The 21772-nt window shown below is 40.6% G+C and overlaps 1 protein-coding gene across 3 annotated transcripts in view; it reads right to left on the bottom strand.

Annotated features, from left to right (window-relative positions):
• The window catches only part of LOC116941580 (CUB and sushi domain-containing protein 3-like), a 442102-nt gene that overhangs the window by 116369 nt on the left and 303961 nt on the right, over positions 1-21772 (bottom strand). For all 3 annotated transcript variants that reach the window (XM_032952771.2, XM_032952770.2, XM_032952772.2), the window contains 8 exons: positions 20397-20535; positions 19385-19572; positions 13512-13700; positions 10084-10200; positions 7943-8158; positions 6893-7081; positions 2019-2188; positions 550-706 (listed from right to left, as the gene is read on the bottom strand). In XM_032952771.2, coding sequence (XP_032808662.2) covers positions 550-706; positions 2019-2188; positions 6893-7081; positions 7943-8158; positions 10084-10200; positions 13512-13700; positions 19385-19572; positions 20397-20535 — 1365 coding nt within the window. The remainder of the gene's footprint in view (positions 1-549; positions 707-2018; positions 2189-6892; positions 7082-7942; positions 8159-10083; positions 10201-13511; positions 13701-19384; positions 19573-20396; positions 20536-21772) is intronic.

The following is a 21772-nucleotide window of genomic DNA, read 5'->3' on the forward strand; positions in this document are numbered from 1 at the left end:
AGAAATATATTGCTGGCTGCATTTACTGGTTTTTAATTGTTACATTTTATCTTGTTGGCTGCCATAAAGTGTCATTTTAGGTATTACTAAATGAAGTGTACATTTTATCACATATGTTAAACAGATGTGCATTAGTCCAGTAAATAACATCATTAAGCTATCATTCTGCGTGCATTTTCCAACCAATACAAACCACAAAATAACATTGACATGTCTGTTGTTGATGTCTTCTATGAAATTTCAAGTAGACTGTAATTAAAGACATGCATTTTGGCTAGTTATAAATAAATCTCATGTATACTGCTAATAGTATGAAACAATAGGGTGTCATTGACACCAACAACTTTGATAAAAACACAAAAATTTAAAATGTGCGCAATAAGGTACAACGTTGGGAAATACCACGTTGAATAATGTGTGCAAGTTTAGGTTAACACAAAATAGTCTCTAACTCAAAGATAGCATTACCATGCAGTCAACATACACAAGATGTGATTCTTAGAAAACAAATGGCTCATTAATTGAAATTCTGATTCATATTTCTCTTACTTGAATATATCAGACGGAATCCTTTTTCTGTGCCCTCAGAGTCCGTGTCAAACTTCAGCCACAGGCGGTTGGAAGTGCTGTTAAGGGATAAACCCTGAAATTCCGTCTTGGAATACGTCCCAATGAGCGGTGCCAAACTACTATTTCCATCGTAAACCTGCGGAAATCACACACGCAATCAATTATTCAGTTAACAATGCTTTACACTTTGTGAATGGAATCTCTCTGATGCGTTTTTACCGCTGGTTGTTTGGCACAATGTCCGATATTTCAATCTACGTTCTGCAACGTACATCAGAGAGCTATGTGCGTGTCATGCTAAATAAACGCAATATAAATAAGGTAAAGAGTGAGCTGCTCAATTCAGTTCCTAAAGAAGCCTCATGCACGTGGAACAAAATGTGAGACATCATGTGAGACATCATGCAGCACAATCCAAAAACACACCTGACAGTGATGCAGCAAAATAGCGAAAACTTACACAAATCCGGCTGTAGCCTGATGAAGCTGGTTGTAATTACTGGCGAAACGTCGTACTCAGATTGTAAATCTTGTGGATTTGCTCTCCAACACACCGGTGTGCTGTACTAGTAACGAGTTGGCATGTTCTGTTTACGTGACAAACCTTACTAATTGGCTGTGTTGGGTGGTGGCAGGTTTAACGACGCATTTATATTTACGTGATCTAACCCAAAAAACCTATATCATGGATGATATTGGTCGCGAAAGCCTACGCGTTAAACTACACAGTAGTGTTTGTAAATGTTAATATTTGTACGCTCCATAATATATAATGGTACTGATGAAACACATCCTCAAAATGACAACATTCTCAAATTCTTCTCATGTTTTGCATTTACTATTATACTGAGAGAAAGTGGTGTTTTTGCATCCATAAAATTAATAATTTGCATGTGGAAGGGCACCATGTGCTGTGAGTAGGCTCGTGCTTATGGGAACACTCAAGTTTTCGACTTTGCTGTACTACATTTTTTAAACATCTTGTTGGGCTGCACCTGATTGTCATAAACACAATGTCTTTTCTCTATGTAATCCACAAACCCATCTTGTACATCACTGGGTTACAGGTGTGTTCCACAACAAATACTGTTTCAATTGGCCCTCATGGGGTTAGTAGCAAATGACACTCAATTACACGCATTACAAACACCAAATATGACAAAGTGCTGTTAGCAAGCACCTATTAAGGTCACTACAGTGATCAAGGGAATAGTGTGGCCAGTACCATGCTTGGCTGCCGTTGTCTTCCCAGCGTTGATGTCTACACAGCACACAAGGTACTCATATAAGGCTGAGTCAAGCTAGGGGAGACCCAGGATCGGTGGCGATATTGGCCACTGATGTTGGCCATGTCTGGGAATCGAACTCAGACCGCTTGGTTGGTAGTGCACTGCACTAATCACTGCGCCACTGCTCCCCACAGATATGAGCACACGTGCACAGGGTACCTTAAGAAAGTCTCCTTCGGCCACACGGAAGGTCTTAGCCATGAGTCGGATGCCACTGCCAGCCTCGGTCTCGATGGTGTAGATGCATTCGTGCTTCCTGTCGTAGCTCCCGGGGTAATTGGGAGATAGGAGCTCACCATCCGTCCCAATGCTTGACATTCCACACTCAGCTACAGGGTGGCAATGGACACATGAAAACCCGAATTAGCAAGATATGCTCACCAAATGTTCACAATATAATAGCACAACTACTTAATTACGACAATTTTATGGCCTGCAATTTGACGATTGCCTAAGTCATGCATACGTCAACACTGTTCAACCAATCATAATTTTCCGTGAACAACTTTGGCAACATCGTGTCTACTTATATGGCTCCCCTTATACAATGTATTTTGGCACTTTGTTCATGCAACCTCAGTGTAGCTGTTCATGCTTTTACTTTCTATCTTAATTAGGCCTGGGTTTATGATAGATGACTGCAATGATTCCAGAGTTAATTACAATTTTCATGGAAGAACACATGGATAAAAAAACATATGCAGGTTAAAGACATAATTTTCACTTAAGAAAAGTAAGTGGGCTTGGGCAGGATACGTCACTAAATAGGTTGATGTCTGGTGGTTGAGACTAACAAATAGGAGCCAAAGGAGGGTAAATACCAACAAAGGCATCCATCACGGAGAAGGAATAAGGAAATCTAATTATGTACAGGAGTTAGATGTGAGAACGATTGTTTAAGGGCGCTTCAGAAATTATTGTCTCAATACTTTGACAGACAGCTGTGGCTTGAGAAGGCCTTAATCCAGTAGTCGATAGAGCATGGCATTTGGTAGAACATTAATACTTAAACCATAGGTGGGAAGAAATTCAGTACGACAATCTCTCCGCCGGCTTCATGTCAAGTCTTGGGTTCACTTTAAGTTTTCAGTGTTTGGTCTTCAAATTATTCACGATCTTGCCCTTGCCTCTACCGCTCCCCTCTAGCCTCAATCTGCTCTATGGCGCACTGTCTCCGCTCCAGCAATAAAAGGCGCCTTTCTTCTAAAGCCAACCACAATCAACCTCGTTCCATGGGAGGTCGCTCCATCTTGGCTTCTGTTCACGGGGTCTGGAAATTTCTTCCGCTCACACTTTGTGCAGCTGAGACTCTGCTGCTCTTGTTCAAGTCAAGACTCATTTGTTTTCACGTGCAGGTGACAAATCTAAAAAAAAATCCCGACGAAGTGTCTGGAGATGCAGTTGTATTTAGTATATACATATAAGATGTAATGTACAGTATTTAATTATTGTGCTCATATTAAAATTGTCAATGATATAAAAAATAGCTACATGTCATAACATCCTAAGACCTTAGCAAACATAAATGCGAATTCAAAATCTGATCATTTATGAACATCGTGCACTTTTTTGTATTGTTTTTTCATTATATTCATCAGTGTCATCATTCTCATCATCATCGTTATTATCACCACCAGGTCATTGCATCTCAATGACATAGTTTTCTCGATGTGGCTGGATTTGCCAGTCGTTTTGGCGACTCAGTGGGTTTGCATGGGATCGACAATTTTATTCCTACAATTGCTCAGTAACGCTTCAGGGTAGTCCCAAAGCACACTTTGTGCTAAAATGGGGGCGTTAAAGAACCTGAAACATAAAAAGTGGGTCAGTCTGTGCTGGCTGCATAGCCATAATTCATAATGGGCAATGAGGAGCATCATTTAAAAACAAAAATTCAAAACAGTTTTAGAGTTATCTCCTCTTGTTTTCCACAAGATTAACTAGCTACCAGGTTTTCACATTGCATGACATCCGGATCCTATCTGCTTCCCGATTAAGAACCAATCAGGTGACTGGGTGACTTGGGAAGCTAATGGCTATGTTTAAGCACTCCGATAACAACACTGAAATCCTGGGTTAGACTTTGAGCAGTCACAATTGTTTAAAACAGCTTCTGAAGCTTAGTGATCCAGTGAACTCAGCCCGGTCATGATTAACTTTCATCTTGGTAATCATCATTGGACACGATTAAATCCACCGCTGAATGATTGCCTCCCTACATCATCGCCATCCATCAATGACTTTACAAAAGTAAAAAAATGTTAACAAGCACTACATTTATTTCCCACTTTAGTTTGGACAAGTCTGGTTTTGCAGCAAGATATGTGTAATAAGATGCACAGGATGAATGGGATGCTATTGCCCTCTCTCCATCTGCACTGCTTGACAGAACTGGCAGGTGTTGGAATGAGAAGCCTGTTGAAATGACGAACAGAAGTGATTTTTGACGACACAATTTGGGGTTGTAATCAGCAATTAAATAAATGTATATGCATATCTCTATCTACAGGTAATACTTTTATATTGTTCATAGCAACATGATATTGCTTCAATGGACACATATATATTTGTACAATTTCAAGAACTGTGCGATAAAGAAAGATAAAAAGATTATAATCTGATCTGAAGAATGTATTCTATGAGTCAGGAATAGGCGTTTGACCAATGTGCCACAAGATAATTTCAATAAAGTGAGTGATGCCAATGCCTATTTCAATGTCTACATGATTAGTATCTTGATCGTTATAATTGTAATTACAATACCGATAACTGTCACACATTGTCCCAAGATGACATTGTTAAAGGTGGGTTTGAGGTCATTTCTCCATTTTTCTTTCCATAAAACAGATTTACTGGCAAATAATGAATAATTAAATTGTGAAAATCATCCGAGGGCAATGTGGAAATGTAAAATAAAAATCACAGGCATTCATTTCACGAATTCAGTTACATTTATAGCCTATGAAGATTAAAGCTCATTACAACCAGCGTCTGAAGTGTGTTTTAAGTGTCTTGATACACTTTGAAAAAAATGCATTAGCCCTTTTAAAGTGAAGCCAAATTGTGAAAAGAAAACCACTTGTTCCATTTTACACATTTCATCTCATACTTCAAATGCTCAAAGAACCTTCAATCCGCATAGCAGATGGGTTGGTATCAGCGAAATATTGACAGTGTCTGCTGTCCTTGCACACTGGCACAAAGCGAACGCGTAGCAGATGTTGCACGGACCAGGTGTACTGATATTAGTGTCAATTTACAAGGACGGAGGGGACTGACAAAATTGTGGCACCACCAATTGACCACTCCGCTCCACGCGTAGTCGGCTCCTGACTGGCCCATTTATAAGGAATTTTCAAGGTTTATAGTAACGATCGGTTATAATGTATGAAGATTTACCTTGTCTCCTTCAAATTAATGCTATTTTGTATGGTGTGTATAACCCATAGCGGCTCTTTAAATGTTACCAATAACATTCGTAAAATTTCAATGTAAATAATTAAATAATTATGACCAAATGTGTAGGACTCCATGTGAAACATGAAGTTCCCTTTATTCACGTATGTATACGTTGTATTTGTCTAAAGCATCAACACACACTCCCATAAATAAAATAAACTCTATTCTCCTGACTTTAAACATTTTAATAAATAATGCCAATGCAGCAAAGGAGGCTTATCACAATGCAAATTTTAATGTAAAATCTTTAACGCTTTGCGGTGCCATTGGAGTCTTAAAAAGCAGTTTTTTTGGTATGTTTCTATGACAACACGCCCTTAGGGTTTGTCAGATGGTTCAAACAAACATGTGATATGCAAAACCTCGCATCATCGCTATCTTTGTTTCACAATCTAGTTATTATTCATGGTTAGTCAATACATTTTTTTGCTGCATGCATTTGAATAACGAGAGAGAGAGAGATGCAATTGATAATTTTTTGTCCATACACCTAAATACTTTACATGGAAATAGTTGAAGACTTAATTATTTTGTGGTTATGATATTACATACACAAATTCTAATATTGACTCCTTTATTACTTGTCATCTCACATCATCTTAAATATTAGAAGAAGAAAAACGTTAATTGTGGTCATTTGATATTTAATTTAGTAATGGCTATACATGTACTTTTAAACAAATTTACATGTGTAAATGTATTCATTCAGTTCCACACATTTATTGTAAATGAAAATGTAAATATTCTATACACATGGAATTGGAAAGTTATATTAATTTTAATTCACTGGAATAGGTAACACTATAAGGAAGGTACATATAACTTGAGCATTAAGACTGCATGTATCTCAGAGCTCATGCATTGAACTTAGCATCCCATCTGTGTCACCTCAGCACTCTGACCTCTGAACCACCCATGCACATTTAATTCAATCTAAATTTACATTTCGTTAATCCAAAAATTACATTTAATCCCAACACATTGAAATAAATGGACACATGAAACATTGAGCAAATACTCTTTGGTTCTATTCGGTAAAGTCACGTAGGTCGTGATTTTTGTTGTTGTATTTTTTATCTACGTGACTTTACCGAATAGAACCAAAGAGTATGGATCCTTGCAGTCAGGAAAGCTTCAAATCTAGAATTGAACGAATACAAATAACCATAGACTTGCATATTTCTACGTGTATAGCCCTTTCAACAATCCACTGCTGGATGAATGCCTCCCCATGCCATGTTGGTCATCGGGGTTGTTAACTATACTCCACCACACGAGCGTGTGCAGGTTTGTGAAGGGTGGGGTGGGCAGGGTTGGTTCACATATCATTCACTCGCCACTAATTCTAGCTGTGGCTGGGAATCGATTACAGATCTCAGGGTTCGATTTGCAGTGCCATGTATATATATACATATAAAGCAGATTAACAGGCAAATTACAAACGCAGTAAAAACAAAGTAGGAACCGTTGTATTTGACATATCATAGCACCTTGGCGTGCGTGCGTGCATCAAAAACGGCTCATTAGCTGTGACAGGTGTGTGAGTGCGGTAATCGGGGTGTGGGTCCACCTACCCACACACCTCGGCAGAGGAGAGCTCCACACGTGCCTCCCACCCCCCTGGCATGTAAGCTTCGGCATGCCAACAAGACGGTACCCGGCGAAACAGGAGAAAGACAGCACGTCGCCAACCGTGAAAGTGGAGCCCTCCCGGCGGCTGTAGGCTGGCATGCCTGGGTCTTTGCACGGCTCAAGGTTGTACTCTGAACACACATGGCACGGGGCAGTGGTAAGCTACCGCAGGTGCGTCACTCCAAGTGCAATTGTAGTCGGGGAAGGTTAGGGGGGGCTGCATCCGTAACGCTGGCTCCACTTTAATGAACGATAAAATATTTCGGCTTCTAGAGTAGGGTGAAGGTGCATCCCTGCACTTGCTCGCACCATTGCTCGTGGGAACAGGCTCTCGCTAAAGGGAGCGGTGGTGGAGCGGTTAGCGCTACGCTGCGCTATGAACCCGGTGACCTGGGTTCAATTCCCGCTCACGGCCAACACCAGTGACGATTATCTGAACCGGTCCTGGGCCTCCCCTAGGTCGACTCAGCCTCAAATGAGTACCTGGTGCGGTGTATAAACATCGCCACTGGGGAGACAAAGGCGGTCGGGCGTGGTGCTGGCCACCCACCCCCTCGTTTACCGCTCTGGCCTTCATAGGTGCTCGCTAACAGCACTTGCCCCGACAGTTTGTTACAGGCTATACGGGGGATCTTTGTCTTTTTGTCACTAAGGGAGCCCTTGAGAACCGCTCTAAATGGTATTTTGGCCTCCATCATAGAAAGCAAAGTGTGGGTGAGAATATCCACACCTTACCCACTACACACAACCCTTCTAAGCAATTAACAATGTCGTATTTATCATTTTCGGTGAATGGAGGTGGGAACATTTCAGAAATGTGTCCATGTCGGAAGATCTCATTGAAGTAGATTGCAAGTACATTGTGTTAACCATGACGACAGCATCTTGACCCCCCAAACTCTGACCCCATTCAGCCGCCACCGAATGTATTCCCTCTGCTCTGCGTGCACCACGTGGTTCTGCTCACAGCTGACCAGAGCGCCACTCCTCACCCGTAAATGTGATGTTGAAGCCCTCGTAGGACATTGAGAAGTCGGAGATGAAGCGCAGCTGTGCCTGGAAGTTGCCGAAGACGCCCGCGTGGAGCACGGGGGGCAGCGTGGAGCCTGTGAGGCGAGCCAGGGGCTGGGAGAAGCTGCCGTTCTCCGTGATGAGCAGGTAGTCGTGAGAGCTCTCCAGGTGGAACGTGTGGAACGTAAACTGGACTCCTGAAGCAGAAGCACGGGTGATGTCCATTTGTGGCACGATAATAATAATAATAATATCAGCACAATCAATATACTGTGGTCACAGCGCTGTTGTCATTGTCACGGTCAACCTGAGATTCAAGATTACAATCGTCATGTCATTTGTTTCCTACCCGCTGTAAATGAATGCATATCAAGTTATGAATACACCATTTACTGTGACTCGCATGAAAACCTCCAAGCTAGAGCCCAGAAGGCTGCCCAGCTGACCCCGCCCCCCCCACCACTGCCTGGTGACCCGTACATTATACTCAAGACCCTCCTGTGTAACAGTGCTTCTTCTGAGTGTTAATTCATTTTTGGCGAAGCTGATATATCTTGACAGATTTTAAACTCCAATTCAATTTTTGAGTTGGCATCGCTTTGATACATTTCGTGGATCGCCCTTTTTTGGAAATTAATTTATTGATTTGTAGCCAAACAGATGCCGATGTGCCTTGTAGCTTTCTCAACATTGTAATGCACAAACCAAATGGCACGATAATAAACACGGTTCTGGCCCTAACAAAAGGGAAATCCACGAAGAAAAGGGCCAGAGCCGTGGACACTTTCTCCAGCACCATTCCAAATAGTTTTGCATTGCTTTATGCATTTCTTCTACAAATAAAATCATGCAAATACTGCACATAAATAACTTTATGTCATAAGATGGGTTATTGTTGTCTGCCATTGAAAGAATAACTTTAGTAAAGTAGACAATGGGTAAGCAAAGAATCTAATGGGAACCACAGCGACCAGAATTAGTTTAGAAATACTATAGTGATTTGTTATTTACGTTTGCAGTGACATCGCTGGATGTCAACATGCTGTGGGTGCAGTACTGGCCCTAGAGGGGCACGGCGTGCGCTGAATAATAGCGCTGGATGGCACCGTGCTCTAAGTGCAGTGCCGACCCTACGGGACAGGGTGTGTGGGTGCCAACCGTAGGATAAGGTTGTGTGAGGCCATGGCACTCTCGTTGACCCGGGAGGACACGTGACCGGTTAAGTTGACAGAGGGGCCCCAAGAGGGGGCGGAGTCGGCCCCACCACAGAGAATAAAAGCCGGGTCCCGAGAGGGGCCAGGGTTGTTGTTGTCGTTCATCCTGGAAGAAACCCTTCGTCTACGTTCTCCATTCAACGAGTTTTCCAACACGTGGGCCCGGGCTGAAGTCGTTGGTCCTGGTCCGTAGCAGCAGTTACGTTGTAACAAGTGTAGTAACTAGTGTAGTAACTAGTGTAGTTAGCCTGGTGGTCACCACCCGGCTAACTACACCAGTTACGTTGTGACATGTGTAGAAACTAGTGTAGTTAGCCGGGTGGTCACCACCTTAGGTTGTCCTTCTGTTAAGGGGAAGTTATCTCGTGTGTTGGGACTGAATAAATGTGTTGCCTCCAAGTCCACGTCTTGGATTCAGTTGAACCATTACACGTTCATGCTACGTTGTGCTTGATTTGTTATGGTCACTTACGTGGCTGAAAAGGGTGAAGAATATGGTTGTTTATATATTTGTATGTTGGATATGCCAGCGTCAACTAATTATATCTTTTTACAAACTTAAATTCTGCTACTGTGTTAAGATATAATGTAATATGCACACTAAGAAGATAAAGTAACAATTTTTCTATAGCAATTTATGCATAATAATGTATCAACAACAGCAATATATTTCGATAAAGTGCACAGCATATCTTAAGCATAAATAACGTTGGCCCGAGAAGATAAAATAAAACCTACACTGAGGTTGCTCTGTGAATCTATTACATTTTTAATGACAGCAAATACTTCCTGCCAAATATCTCTGGAACAATATGAAGGCACGGTAATGAATTATTTTGTGGCACTGCTGTTAACATGCACAGCAGGTGCCATAAATACAGCCAACACATTATAACCTTTGGCATTACCTTTCCCATGGGAAACCTCTACCGTCCAGGTGCAGTTGAGAGTATTAGGATAGTAATCTGGATACCCCGGGGATAGGATTATTCCACTGGACGCATGGATATATCCGCCACATGGTGCTGTTTGACAAAACACACACAAGAGAATTTTAAAGCAAAGACCGAGAGCAATCATGAACGTAGCACACACACACAAGCAATCGCTTCAATCCTCGATGAATAAAAAAATTTCACGTTCGTTTTTTTTTAACCGAAATGCGTTAATTGTGTTTTGATCCATAAGCTAATCTGTAAAAGGCTGGACATTGCTTTAAGCACATTTATCATTCAGCAGGTGGAAGCAATGATGACATGAATAACAAAATAGTGAGGTTGAATTATTATGTAGCGAGGCTTATTGATATCGCATGCACGTATGATAATGCCTCGTGGGCAACATGCTGGGGTTTTTTTTTCACAGCACTGCGGAATCTCACTATCGAAGTTATTGCACCGAGAGCGAGCAGAACACAACGCGAGCCTTCAAATATACTGGAAAAACCTCACGAAGCCAGACTTGAGAAAGCCAGCATTAGGAGTAAGCCAGAAAGGCTACCGAAAGCTTTTTTTTTTAAACTATGACCGGAACATTGTTCACGTGCTAATTAAGCGGAGCACGGTAATCTTCATGCCATTCTCATGCAGGAAATAAAAAAAATGCACTTAATAAGAGTGAAAACTCAAGACATTCATCATGCCCACTGCCTTTAAATGACAATATGTAATAGGCCGCAGTACATCACGCTACAAAAAAGGGCCATCGCTGTTATATAATTTCCCTTTCAAAGCAATGTTACTGACGAATGCGAGTTTTGGTAAATGTGTTTGTGCACCACTGCCAGCGCAGTGTCACCAAAAAATATGTCATTAAGACTGAGGAAGAATGAAACACTATACGGGGCTAAGGTAATACATACAAGCGATATGCATATGTACATTGACGAGCGGGTGCACGGCAGGCTAATGGACCATCACTGCTGTGCACCTTTACCTCCAAGAAAAACGACGAAGGAACATTTACAAGCACCCCTGTGTAATTTGTTCATTTAAACTCCATTTTGATCGCTTCACCGCAGGCCGGTAAGGGGTTAGCCCAGAGAGCAGGAAAGTTGCGCAATCGCTCGCACCTGTTTATCAGGGGCTACTACACTGGGAACGAGTTTAGTTCCCACAGTATTTTTTTTCAGTTTTTTTTTATTTTGGTATAGCCCTGTGAGCCATTCGGCTCTTGAATCGGGTGCAACCACAACAAACAAACAAAAACACGAACAAGAAAAACATCTTAAAGTGACTATGTGTGACTGTGCAAACAGAAAATCCATGAAAAAAACAGCAAAATATTCCTGAAAAAAGCACCGTACACCAACGCTGTGTGCAAAAAACCACAGTGGGATGCAAGTCAAACAACAACAACAACCACAAGAAAACTTAGGTTAAGGCCATCAGACTAACTCCGTACTACAACAAAACAAACATGTCCAAACCAAAAAACTTTTCGAAATCACCAAAAAATAAAGCCATAATTGCAACGTAACAGTGATCACAGGGACTGTGACCGAATTTTTACAATAAACTACATAAATAACATGTAACACCAAATCCTAGAGCCATAGAAGAATGCAAAGTTGCACGCATTCTAAGTGAATTTTTTTTAATAATGCTTCTTAGAAACCTTAAAATGCTCAAGTAATGGTTGTTTATTTTTTTAAAAAAATCTGTTTTTATCGAGTTGGGGCTAGGCACCAACCAGTCACTAATGACAAGCTGCAACTGCATTTAGAAAGCATTTCTAATGAGATAGTTATAAACAAAGTGACGTCATCATCATGCATTCATGAATATAGTCGAAAGAACATTGCAATTTAATTTCCGTTAACATAAGCTCGTGTATCTTTGCAAAGAAAATGCAATAGTACGAGCGCCGAGTTATATTTTAAACATTTTAAATATGTTCAAGATGGCTTCTTGGGCTACGGTATCAGCATATGTGCATACCAAAATACATTGGGAGACAATGCACTCTCTGACTAGACCCTGTCTAGGGACACAATAAAATTCCTCTGAAGGCATCTAAACTTGAGATACAGCCACTTATTCATAAATCACAGCTAGATTTTAATACCATGTTGGATGTCTCGTTGTGACCTGAATTTAAAAACATAATGAGGCAATATACATGAGGTATGTGTATATATCCACGTGTACTCAATATACATATGCTAATGAAATAAATCATTTAAATCTGTTTTCACATTAAAGTTGCTCTTTCTTCTCTAGCAAATTAAAACTATACTATCCATTAAATCATAAACATGTATAACTGATGCATTTGCAACAATTTACAAGGCCACATTTTTTACACGACAATATAATTTCATAAAATACCCTAATCACATGTTACGCTTTGTGAATAGCCAAAACATGAAGCCAAAAATGTTGATGCTCTACACAATTCAGTGAAGCATAATGCGCACTGTAAATAGAACGTAATTGCACGGATGATTACGTTTCATAAATGTTCTACCAGAAACAAACAGCATGCCATAATGATGAATAAAAGACAGACACATTGGGATGAGACTGACAGACACAGATGCTACTACACGAACTGCATGCAAACATGTATCTGCATGCAGACAAGACCTACAGTTAATATGGTGAATGGTGAGCTAATACATTAGAATGTACAGATTGTAATAGTATTTATATATGTGACAGCAAGTTAAAACTAAGTTAAGTCATTCATAACCACATTGCATATTTGGTATTCTTGCTATTTCTATAATGCAATAATTTAATTAAGGTACCATGTTTTACAGAAGAGTAACGTCTGCCAGGAGGGTATGGGAGGGCTATGTACGATGTGATCTTATCCAATTGAGAAATATGCAAATAATTCTCAAACTTGGCAAATGTGGACCGTGGCACACATGGCCTACTCTTTTTCAAACAACCTCATGGCATCCTTAGAGTACACTGTGAAGCACTTACTCCGCATGGCTATTGCCCTTGCAGTATTAACCAGGGCGGCTGCTGGGCTCCAAGTGCGAACGTCTGCTACAGGCGGCGAACGCCAAGGTAATGTCAAATCAAGTCAAAATTATTGTTGCTTTCTGGCACGAATCTGCCCCTCAAAGGAACATAATGCATACTCATGAACATAAAAATAGAGCATTCTAAGCAATGAAAAAAAAACATACGTATACTATCTATAGCTGTTTAAAATATGAAAATACTGTAAAAGCAAGTTGTGGATGCGACTTGGTTGTATGACAAGTTAAAATAGATGTGCTGTTCAGTTGTGACTTGAATGCAGTGATGGAGCCGATTGTGCGCATGACTTTTGGGAGATTGTTTCCAGAGGTGTGGTGTTGTAATGCAGGTGACTGTACCATCACAACTGGCCATGGGGTGACTCCACTGCAGGTTCTTGTCACAGATCAGGGCCTCTTCGTGGCTGAGGGTGTAACCGGAGTTGCAGCTGAAGGTGACCATGGAGCCGACTGACATCTCCGTGCCGTGACGCTGTCCATGCACAGGAACGCCCGGATCCAGGCACAGGTGCGTGCTGAGTGTGATGCCTGCAACAAATGTCCCACTCACACATGTGACACGGGTCCGCCGTTTTACATGTTAATTTTCATTACAAATGTATATTTATACAATTAATTGTCATTATGAATGCAAACAAAACAATAATTTTAAATTGGACTTGCAATCTAAACGAAGCTGTATATTATTTTACAGGTAAGGCCCACTTAGCTATATAGCTATTTTTCAGAAGCGACCTGACCACAATTCATAGTTCAGCGAAGTGGCTTATCACGTGGAAATGTATAGCAGCCAAAACTATAGAGGCATGTGGAGAGAAAACCAGAGCACCCAGAAAAAATCCCCGCAACCACGGGGAGAACGTGCCAACTCCAAATATACAGATGTCAGGGTCGGGATCGAACCTACGACGGCCTTTTATACCTCAAGAGGTAGTTAACATCTTGTCGCTGTGGCGACATCACTGGTTCGATCTCCTGGTGTGGCAGTCGAATGAATGGTACAAGTTTCCTAAATCCCCCCACCTCTGTCCACGCAGCAGTATAAATGGTACACCACAGTTAGTCGATCAGCAGGTCACGTGTGGTGGAAAATAATGAGCACTCGCCACCCTCTTCTAAGGAGGTCAAATACCCTCTAAAGGCACTTTCTCAAGCCCCTCTCGTGAAGGCCTTTCTGCCAGCAGTGGCGTGAAAAAGTAAGAGCACCTAATACACCGACATGAGCTGCATGTGCATATATGGAAAGGTCTTGTTTCACACTGGACAGATAGTTTGAGAACATTAAGCGACATTTTAATTGGTAAAATTGGTCAAGATAGCAGCACAGAGTGGCCTACTTTTTTTTTCCAAAGAGTACCATTAGATGTTTCATATCTACACAAAAGCAGACAAGCAGTGGGCTTAACAGCATCTCCAAGGGGTGGCTCTTATTGATAATGTCAGTGAAGCACATTATCATGAAGAAAGAGATAATGATGGCGATAAAGTAAACCACGGTGTCCACCAAAAGTGCTATGATGTCAATAAACAGGACCGCAATCTAAACAAATACATATCCAAGAGTGTTATACATTTTTTGTTGTGAAGTTAAAATTAGTGTGAAAATATATCTCAACTGTGCCTCTTAGCAGAAACATCTCTGGTAATGCTGGGGCTTATATTCTGAAATTATAATGAACCTGCTGGGCTTACATTAGCATGATGCCCTCATGCGTGTGGAGTCTCGCCGGTGAATGCCTCGAATGAGCGAAGCTATTTGGATCTAAGTGAACAATACCCGTATATATCTAAGACGGTAAAATATCATAATCGCCATCATCAGCTTGATCAATCCACTGCTGCATTGAAGGTCTCTGCAGGCTACAGTCATCTCTCAATATTCAGCAATGTAATAATACACCTATAGCACCTAATACACCAGCTGATTTCATCACCATATTTCCTCGGTGGACGTACTATCAAACACGTTCTATTCGTTGACACAGTCATTCCCTTTGACCATCCAGCATCCCCTCGTCGAGTAACATGTCCTGCTCAAGTCACACGAACTGTTCTTAACAGTTTGGATGATGTCCTTTAAACTTGTCTGTATTCTCTATTTGATGTGTCCCTCTTTCTGTCTCTCAATGTAATTCCCAGCATGCATCTCTCTACGCTTTGCGCCACTTTTCATGTTATGTTCTTTTTTTTGTGCTGAAGATATTTTTGCAACTGTTTAGAAGGTTTAATTTATTTTACAATTGTAAAAATATTTTAATAATTTGGCGTACTTCTAGCTTTCATTGAACGTTCTTATCAATGGGCAAAATGGGTTATGTATTGTAACGATGACAATTTGTATTTGTATGCATGTTAACGGTTTATGATCAGAATGTTTGTTTTACTTGGTCTAAAATAACATAGCAGTATACAGTGTTGGAAACTGCACACAATGGGATGTTTAACAAAGAGTTATATGCGAATGTAGCTGCCATGTGTAATGGGTAGCAAATGGGATAATCCAAATGTCACTGATTTGTGGATGCGAGACGTTAACTACCTCGCTTGTATATTTGGAGTTTGCACGTTCTCCCCGTGGTCACATGGATTTTTCTCAGGGTCCTCTGGATTTTCTCTCCACATTTAAAAACATCCGTTTAGAGTATTTGGTTACTATAAATGTCCACATGATAAGCTACTTCATTGGGCTATCATTTGTGGCCATGTCGATTCTGAAAAAGAGTTATATAGCTCAGTGGGCCTTACCTGGTTTCGTTTAGATTCAATTCGATCTCTTGGTGCGGAAATTTAAACAATGGGGACATTTCTTAAATCCCTCCCACGTATGTCCACCCAGCAATATATATGGGTACACCATGGTTGATTGACAGTTTGCGTGTGGTAAGATAAAATGTGGAGACTCTCACCTACTGTATTCCAAGACATCTGGCCAGTGTAGAAGAGTAGGCCAGATACCCTCTAGAGGGGCCCTCTGGTGGAGGCTTTTCTCCAGCTGTGATGTGAACAGCACCTTCTATTACATCTAAAACACCCCAGTATATCTGATCAATTAGCTACGATTAGCACAATTGATTACGTACGGTGCTAATGAAGTTCAACATACTATTTTGTTTTTATTTTACCAACTAAGGCCCACTGAGCTATGTAGCTCTGGCCATAACTGATAGCTCAAAGAAGTGGGTAATCATATAGCAGCCAAATACTCTAAATGCGTGTTTCTAAATGTGGAGGGAAAAAGCCGAGGACTTGGAGAAAAATGCACGCGCCCACATAGATACATCCCTGGTAAAAATATTATGCAAGTGCACAATAGCTGAGTAAACACTGGCAAAAACTTTTAGAGCAGTGTTGCTTTTGGTAAAATTGCACATACATACTAATCATAACATGCAAGCGATTGCTCTTTTGGGCAAATAAAGGCTAATATATCCGTACAAACTTAAAATGCAAACATTTGCAAATAGGATATGTATGCACATGAGCCACTAAAGCCAGGATATAATTATAAAATGGACAACATTGACTTGCAAAGAGCTTATTTAGTGAAATAATGAGATTTTAAAATGTAAATAAATAAATGATCGACGAGCCAGACTGTATGCACAGGATGAAGATGCAGACATTGCTCAACTTCCAATGAACATTTGCTTTATAAACACTGTAGCCAATTTAACGCTGCAATTTCTCGAACATATCTTTTATTATTTTCATCCTGCCCATTTCTAAGGCATGCAATTTAATATTTCACACTGCATCTTAGTAAATATTGGCAGAGGTATTAACAATTTATAATATCTACAGATATCGTGTGCTAATGAAAAAAAAAGTCTGCATGAATAATCCCAAACTCAAATCCAATATAAAATTATACAAAGAAGATGTATTTTTGTTGCAAATCATTAACCTGAATTGAGGCTGAGGTGTGGATCATTACATTCATAGAGTCTGCATTCACTCATATGTGTACTTATACGTGTAGTCCAAACCATGTTTATACGAGTCTAATTAATAAATAAGTGCTAAAAAACCCAGTATATTCTAATTGCATTCCTTATATTCTTGCCACACGGCATCTGGTGTACTTACTTTAAAACAATTTAAGCTCTGCAAGGAGAATGGCTACAACACTCTGTGCACTTTTGATAAGGTGTCTAGGGACCCCATTTCAAGTTCTGCAGCTTCCAAATGTGAAACAACATTGAATATTGGCAGGTAACACGCATACCCCCAGTTTAAAGCCAGCAAATTACTATTTATGTTTCTCTCCGCACGGTTTGGTAATTATGACCGCTACGATCCTGGAACCTTTTTGAATGGTGAGTGTTGCTTTGTAAATTACTATCCCAGGGCAGATGCTTCACAATGGGGGCCTTTTGCCAAGGTTTTCAAATCCACTCATTAAAAGGCTTACATCACAGTAGGTCTGCTCATTTGACCTTCCACACGGCAATCGCAGGCAATCCTTGCACAGTTGCCAGAACATAATCAGACTGAGGCTGGGATATTTAAACCAATAATACTTGGCTTGGTGACTCAAGAGAGGCGGGCGCCCCATTGTTGAATCACCAACCCAGAAGTGGCAGGTGGCCAATAAGTATCAGGTTGAATGTTGTAAGCGAGGCGAGCATACATTTACATCAACATGTCAGCTAGGTGTATAGCCTATCAAATAGGGTGAAGGTGAAGCTCCGCTTTGTATTTTATTATGCCACTGCTGGCGGAATGGCTTGCGATGGAAGCCTTATTGAGTGTCTCTAGAAGGCACTTGGCCTACTCTTCCATGTTGACTGTGGTAGAGGTGGGAGTTACTCATGCTTTACCACACCACGTGCACAACATGCCGATCCACGAACTGCGGTGTACCAATTGCTGACCCGCCGATACCGGACATCTGTGAAACAGAGCTTAATACCTCATGATATCTCTCCAGTCTCAATAAAGATTCTGACAACAAAAAAAATATATGATGTGCTGCTAGGTGTGTTGATACCAGCAAGCTCTGCGTTGCAGGTCCAGTGTGCCAACTAAAACGTGGTAATCACTCGGTAAATAAAGCATGGCATGTCTAAAGTTATAATGTGTGGGCGACTCGTAAAATACGCGCAATGCAAGCTACGCGTGCGGAATGAGTCACGTCCTTCCTGGCGGATTCGATGAATAGTCATGATTCAGGATCGCAACTCATTTTAAGAATCAAATATGTTTTAACACAACGGCGAATAGTAGCATGTTCATCATGAGCTCAAACATCGATGTATATAATGTGCTACGTGTCGACTTGTGTTTATACTTATACAGTGTTAATTACATATACCCATAGAAAAATAAAGATTTAGAAAAAATGTCACGCTAAAAAGCCATATCAATATTGTGTTAAATTAAAGCCTCTAAAATAGGAGCATCGATGCTGTATTAACCTTACTGAGATATATATTAGTTTGCATTCTTACAATACTTTCTCCAATGCTGTGTGACTGCCCCTTGTGTGTGTGGATGTATAAACACATTCCAGTTTATCTTTAACAGCACCATGAAAGAAATAGAAACACAAGCTTTAGACAAATAAAAAAACACTTTGGTTAAATATCTAGGCAGGAAAATTCCTGTCATAGTTACATTTTTACCAAAGTGTTGTTATACATTTGATCAGAGGCCACCATGTTTACTTTGAAGTGCTCTGAAGTTTCCGTTCATTTTGCACATCGATGCTCGGCAGGACGCATGTATAGTGCGTAATTTCAGTTCAAAAATGTCTCCGCATATCGATGCACACGCGTGCACGCACATTAAATATATAAGCATGTTACACAGTGTCATTCAATACTTTGTACACGAACTTATTTAAGTAGCCAGGAATCATACGCATACTGTGCATGCGTACTGTGTATAGTGTCAATAATGATTAGATTCAACAACACATAGTGGTGTGCTTACTAACAGCAGGAAGATATCGCTTCCATCGTGCCTTGAATACACATCACGTGACGAGTGCATTGCATGTACAATGTTCTGAGTATTGTTTAAGCCACCTGCAGTTTTTGGCGGTCATATGACAATGAATTCAAGCCACGATGGGAGTCTTGCATTCCTGCCGTACGTGGGAAACACCTTTGTGTGCTGTTAACCCTATTTGTTTCCAGCCCGAACATATCCTCCTGGTGTGACGGGTCTTATTTTAATTTACAGATAAATCTTGATTTCGAATGACTCACTCTCGTAAAGGATCTGAAAGCCCACGTTGGAGCGGCTGTTGTCGGTGGTAAAATGTAGCAGAAGGGTATTGCCAGTGCTGGCAAGGAATTCTGGAACCTGGGTCCCATGGAAGGATCCAGTGAGGGGAGATGAAGTAGATGCACCATCGTATATCTGCAGTACATCGTAGTTTACCTCCGTCTGAAACCTGGTAAAAAGAAACACATATAAAGTCAGATTTACACATTTATTTATGTATTTTATAGTATCTACCATCACCTGACCTTTGAAAGACGTCAATCATTTATAGGCCAGCTTTTATGTATTGGAAATTCAGAGGTCAAGTGACCATCAATGTTTTAGTGGCTGCCATCTACACGTTTATGGATTTTTACATTAACCACCACTGTATAAAGTGATGAAAAATGTATACGCAGAAAGGCCTCTAGATCTCTCGATGGACCAGAGTTTGGACAGTAATGTATGTGCATTTCACAAACTAGGCACCTTCCATAAATACTCATTGAGCTGGATAAATGGCACAAATGATTGTCACATTGCTTCCAGCAAATCACTTATGATGGCCGGCGTGTGCCTTATTTGTCAGACTAAGTGATGCAAGAGCAGACGTGACTTTGAGTGATTTGATAATTGAAATAACTGAACGAGAATTCAAATCACACGTATGTAGGACATGATAATTATTCACAAGGTCATCATTATGTGTTCTTGAAGTACCATAGATTTTGGTATCCATATAATTGAGATGCATAGAGATGCATAGAGGGCCAGCTTAATACCATTGCCATTGAGTGAACATTGGGTACAAAACCTAACTAACACGGCGTGCATGTGAAAACGGCATCACTGGTGGTTCCGGAGCTGAGAAATCACAACCAGTGTCCACGTACACAGCTTTTTGTTCTTGTTGTTGTAGTAAGTGAGGAAGTCAACAGTCAGGTCTATCTACTTGACCATGTACAACTTTCACTTTTGCTTTGGGGAGGAGGGCAGAGAGAGAGAGAGACTAACCTTTTGAAGATGAGCCTGATGGCATGTCCCTGCTGAGCCTCAATGATCCACTCACAGCTGAGAGAGTCTTTGTAAAGGCCTGGCCAGCCCGGGGACAGGATAATGCCAGCTAGAGAGGTCAGGTGGCCACCGCATGGTGCTGAAACACATTTAAAAACCCAATGACACATTGCACACTTTGAAAGCGACAATGAACCCACATGCACACGAATGGCTTCATTGATCTAGTTTTTTTTATATACTGACATTTAGTATTTGTCTGTGTTCATACAATTTTGTTTAAATGTCTTAGCGCGCACGTCAGTTACAATATAATTTTATAAATGGACATGTTGAAATAAAAAAAATACGAACCTTTTTAGGAATTAATCACAATATAATTGTATTATATAACAATGCATTTTCACCACAGTTTTGAACGAAACAATTATCCAGAAATAGTATATAGATATGTTAACCAACTCATTATATCCACACCTGACCTCAAAGAATTAATTATGCTCTTCATAAGAGCAGCCCCTTCATTTAGTGTGTTTTGTTAGATTAAATTGTCACCACAGATTACAGGTCCTCCGTTGCTTGAAGAAAGGACAATGCTGCCTCATCAGTAAAACCTTGTTTTTGGAAGAAAAACGATTCACGCCTCATTTCTCCAAGTGTATATTAATTGTAGAAGTAGAAAATTGTTGCTCCCAATAATGGTAGCTACGAAATTAAACCACTGCCATGTACAGTGGTTTAATAGTATACCAAGAGCAGGTGGTCACATTCAGGCATATATTCCATATTCTTCTACCACAATAGTTAACTTCTTGGCTGTAATATTACATATCCCCCCCCCCCCCTGCATAACAGAACATTTTAGTTGTATTACATTTTTGGTCCAATTCCTTACGGAGGAATTATGGCTAATTCCACATAATATTGGCAAAACTTCAGCAATTTGAAATTCATGAGCGTCTGTTTCCACAAATGACCAGCGTGGTGAAGTATGATAAAATAACCATCATTAATGATATGACATAGGAAGGCCTTCATCCAGCAATGGACTGACACAGGCCCTTGTGAATTAAACAATTTTATTGACCCATGCCCATCATGAGATGAAAAAAAAACCTTGAATTCCATATTCCATTCATAGATTATCTGAGATGTGTTAATGTGAGGCCTAGAGGTTGATAACATAAGGTCAATCTATCAAGGTCTCCAATCAAGCTGACCAACTCCATTGGTGAAGAAAATCAATCTCACCTCGCAGTATAAAACACTATAAATACACTATAGTGCCAGGGTGGCGAGATGTTAACTACCTTGCATGGTATAGAGGCGGTCGTGGGTTCGATCCCGACCCTGACACCTGTATATTTGGAGTTTGC

Source organism: Petromyzon marinus, chromosome 12, assembly GCF_048934315.1.
Source record: "Petromyzon marinus isolate PM22_M1 ecotype Great Lakes invasive population chromosome 12, UKy_Petmar_22M1.pri1.0, whole genome shotgun sequence".
NCBI lineage: Eukaryota > Metazoa > Chordata > Hyperoartia > Petromyzontiformes > Petromyzontidae > Petromyzon > Petromyzon marinus.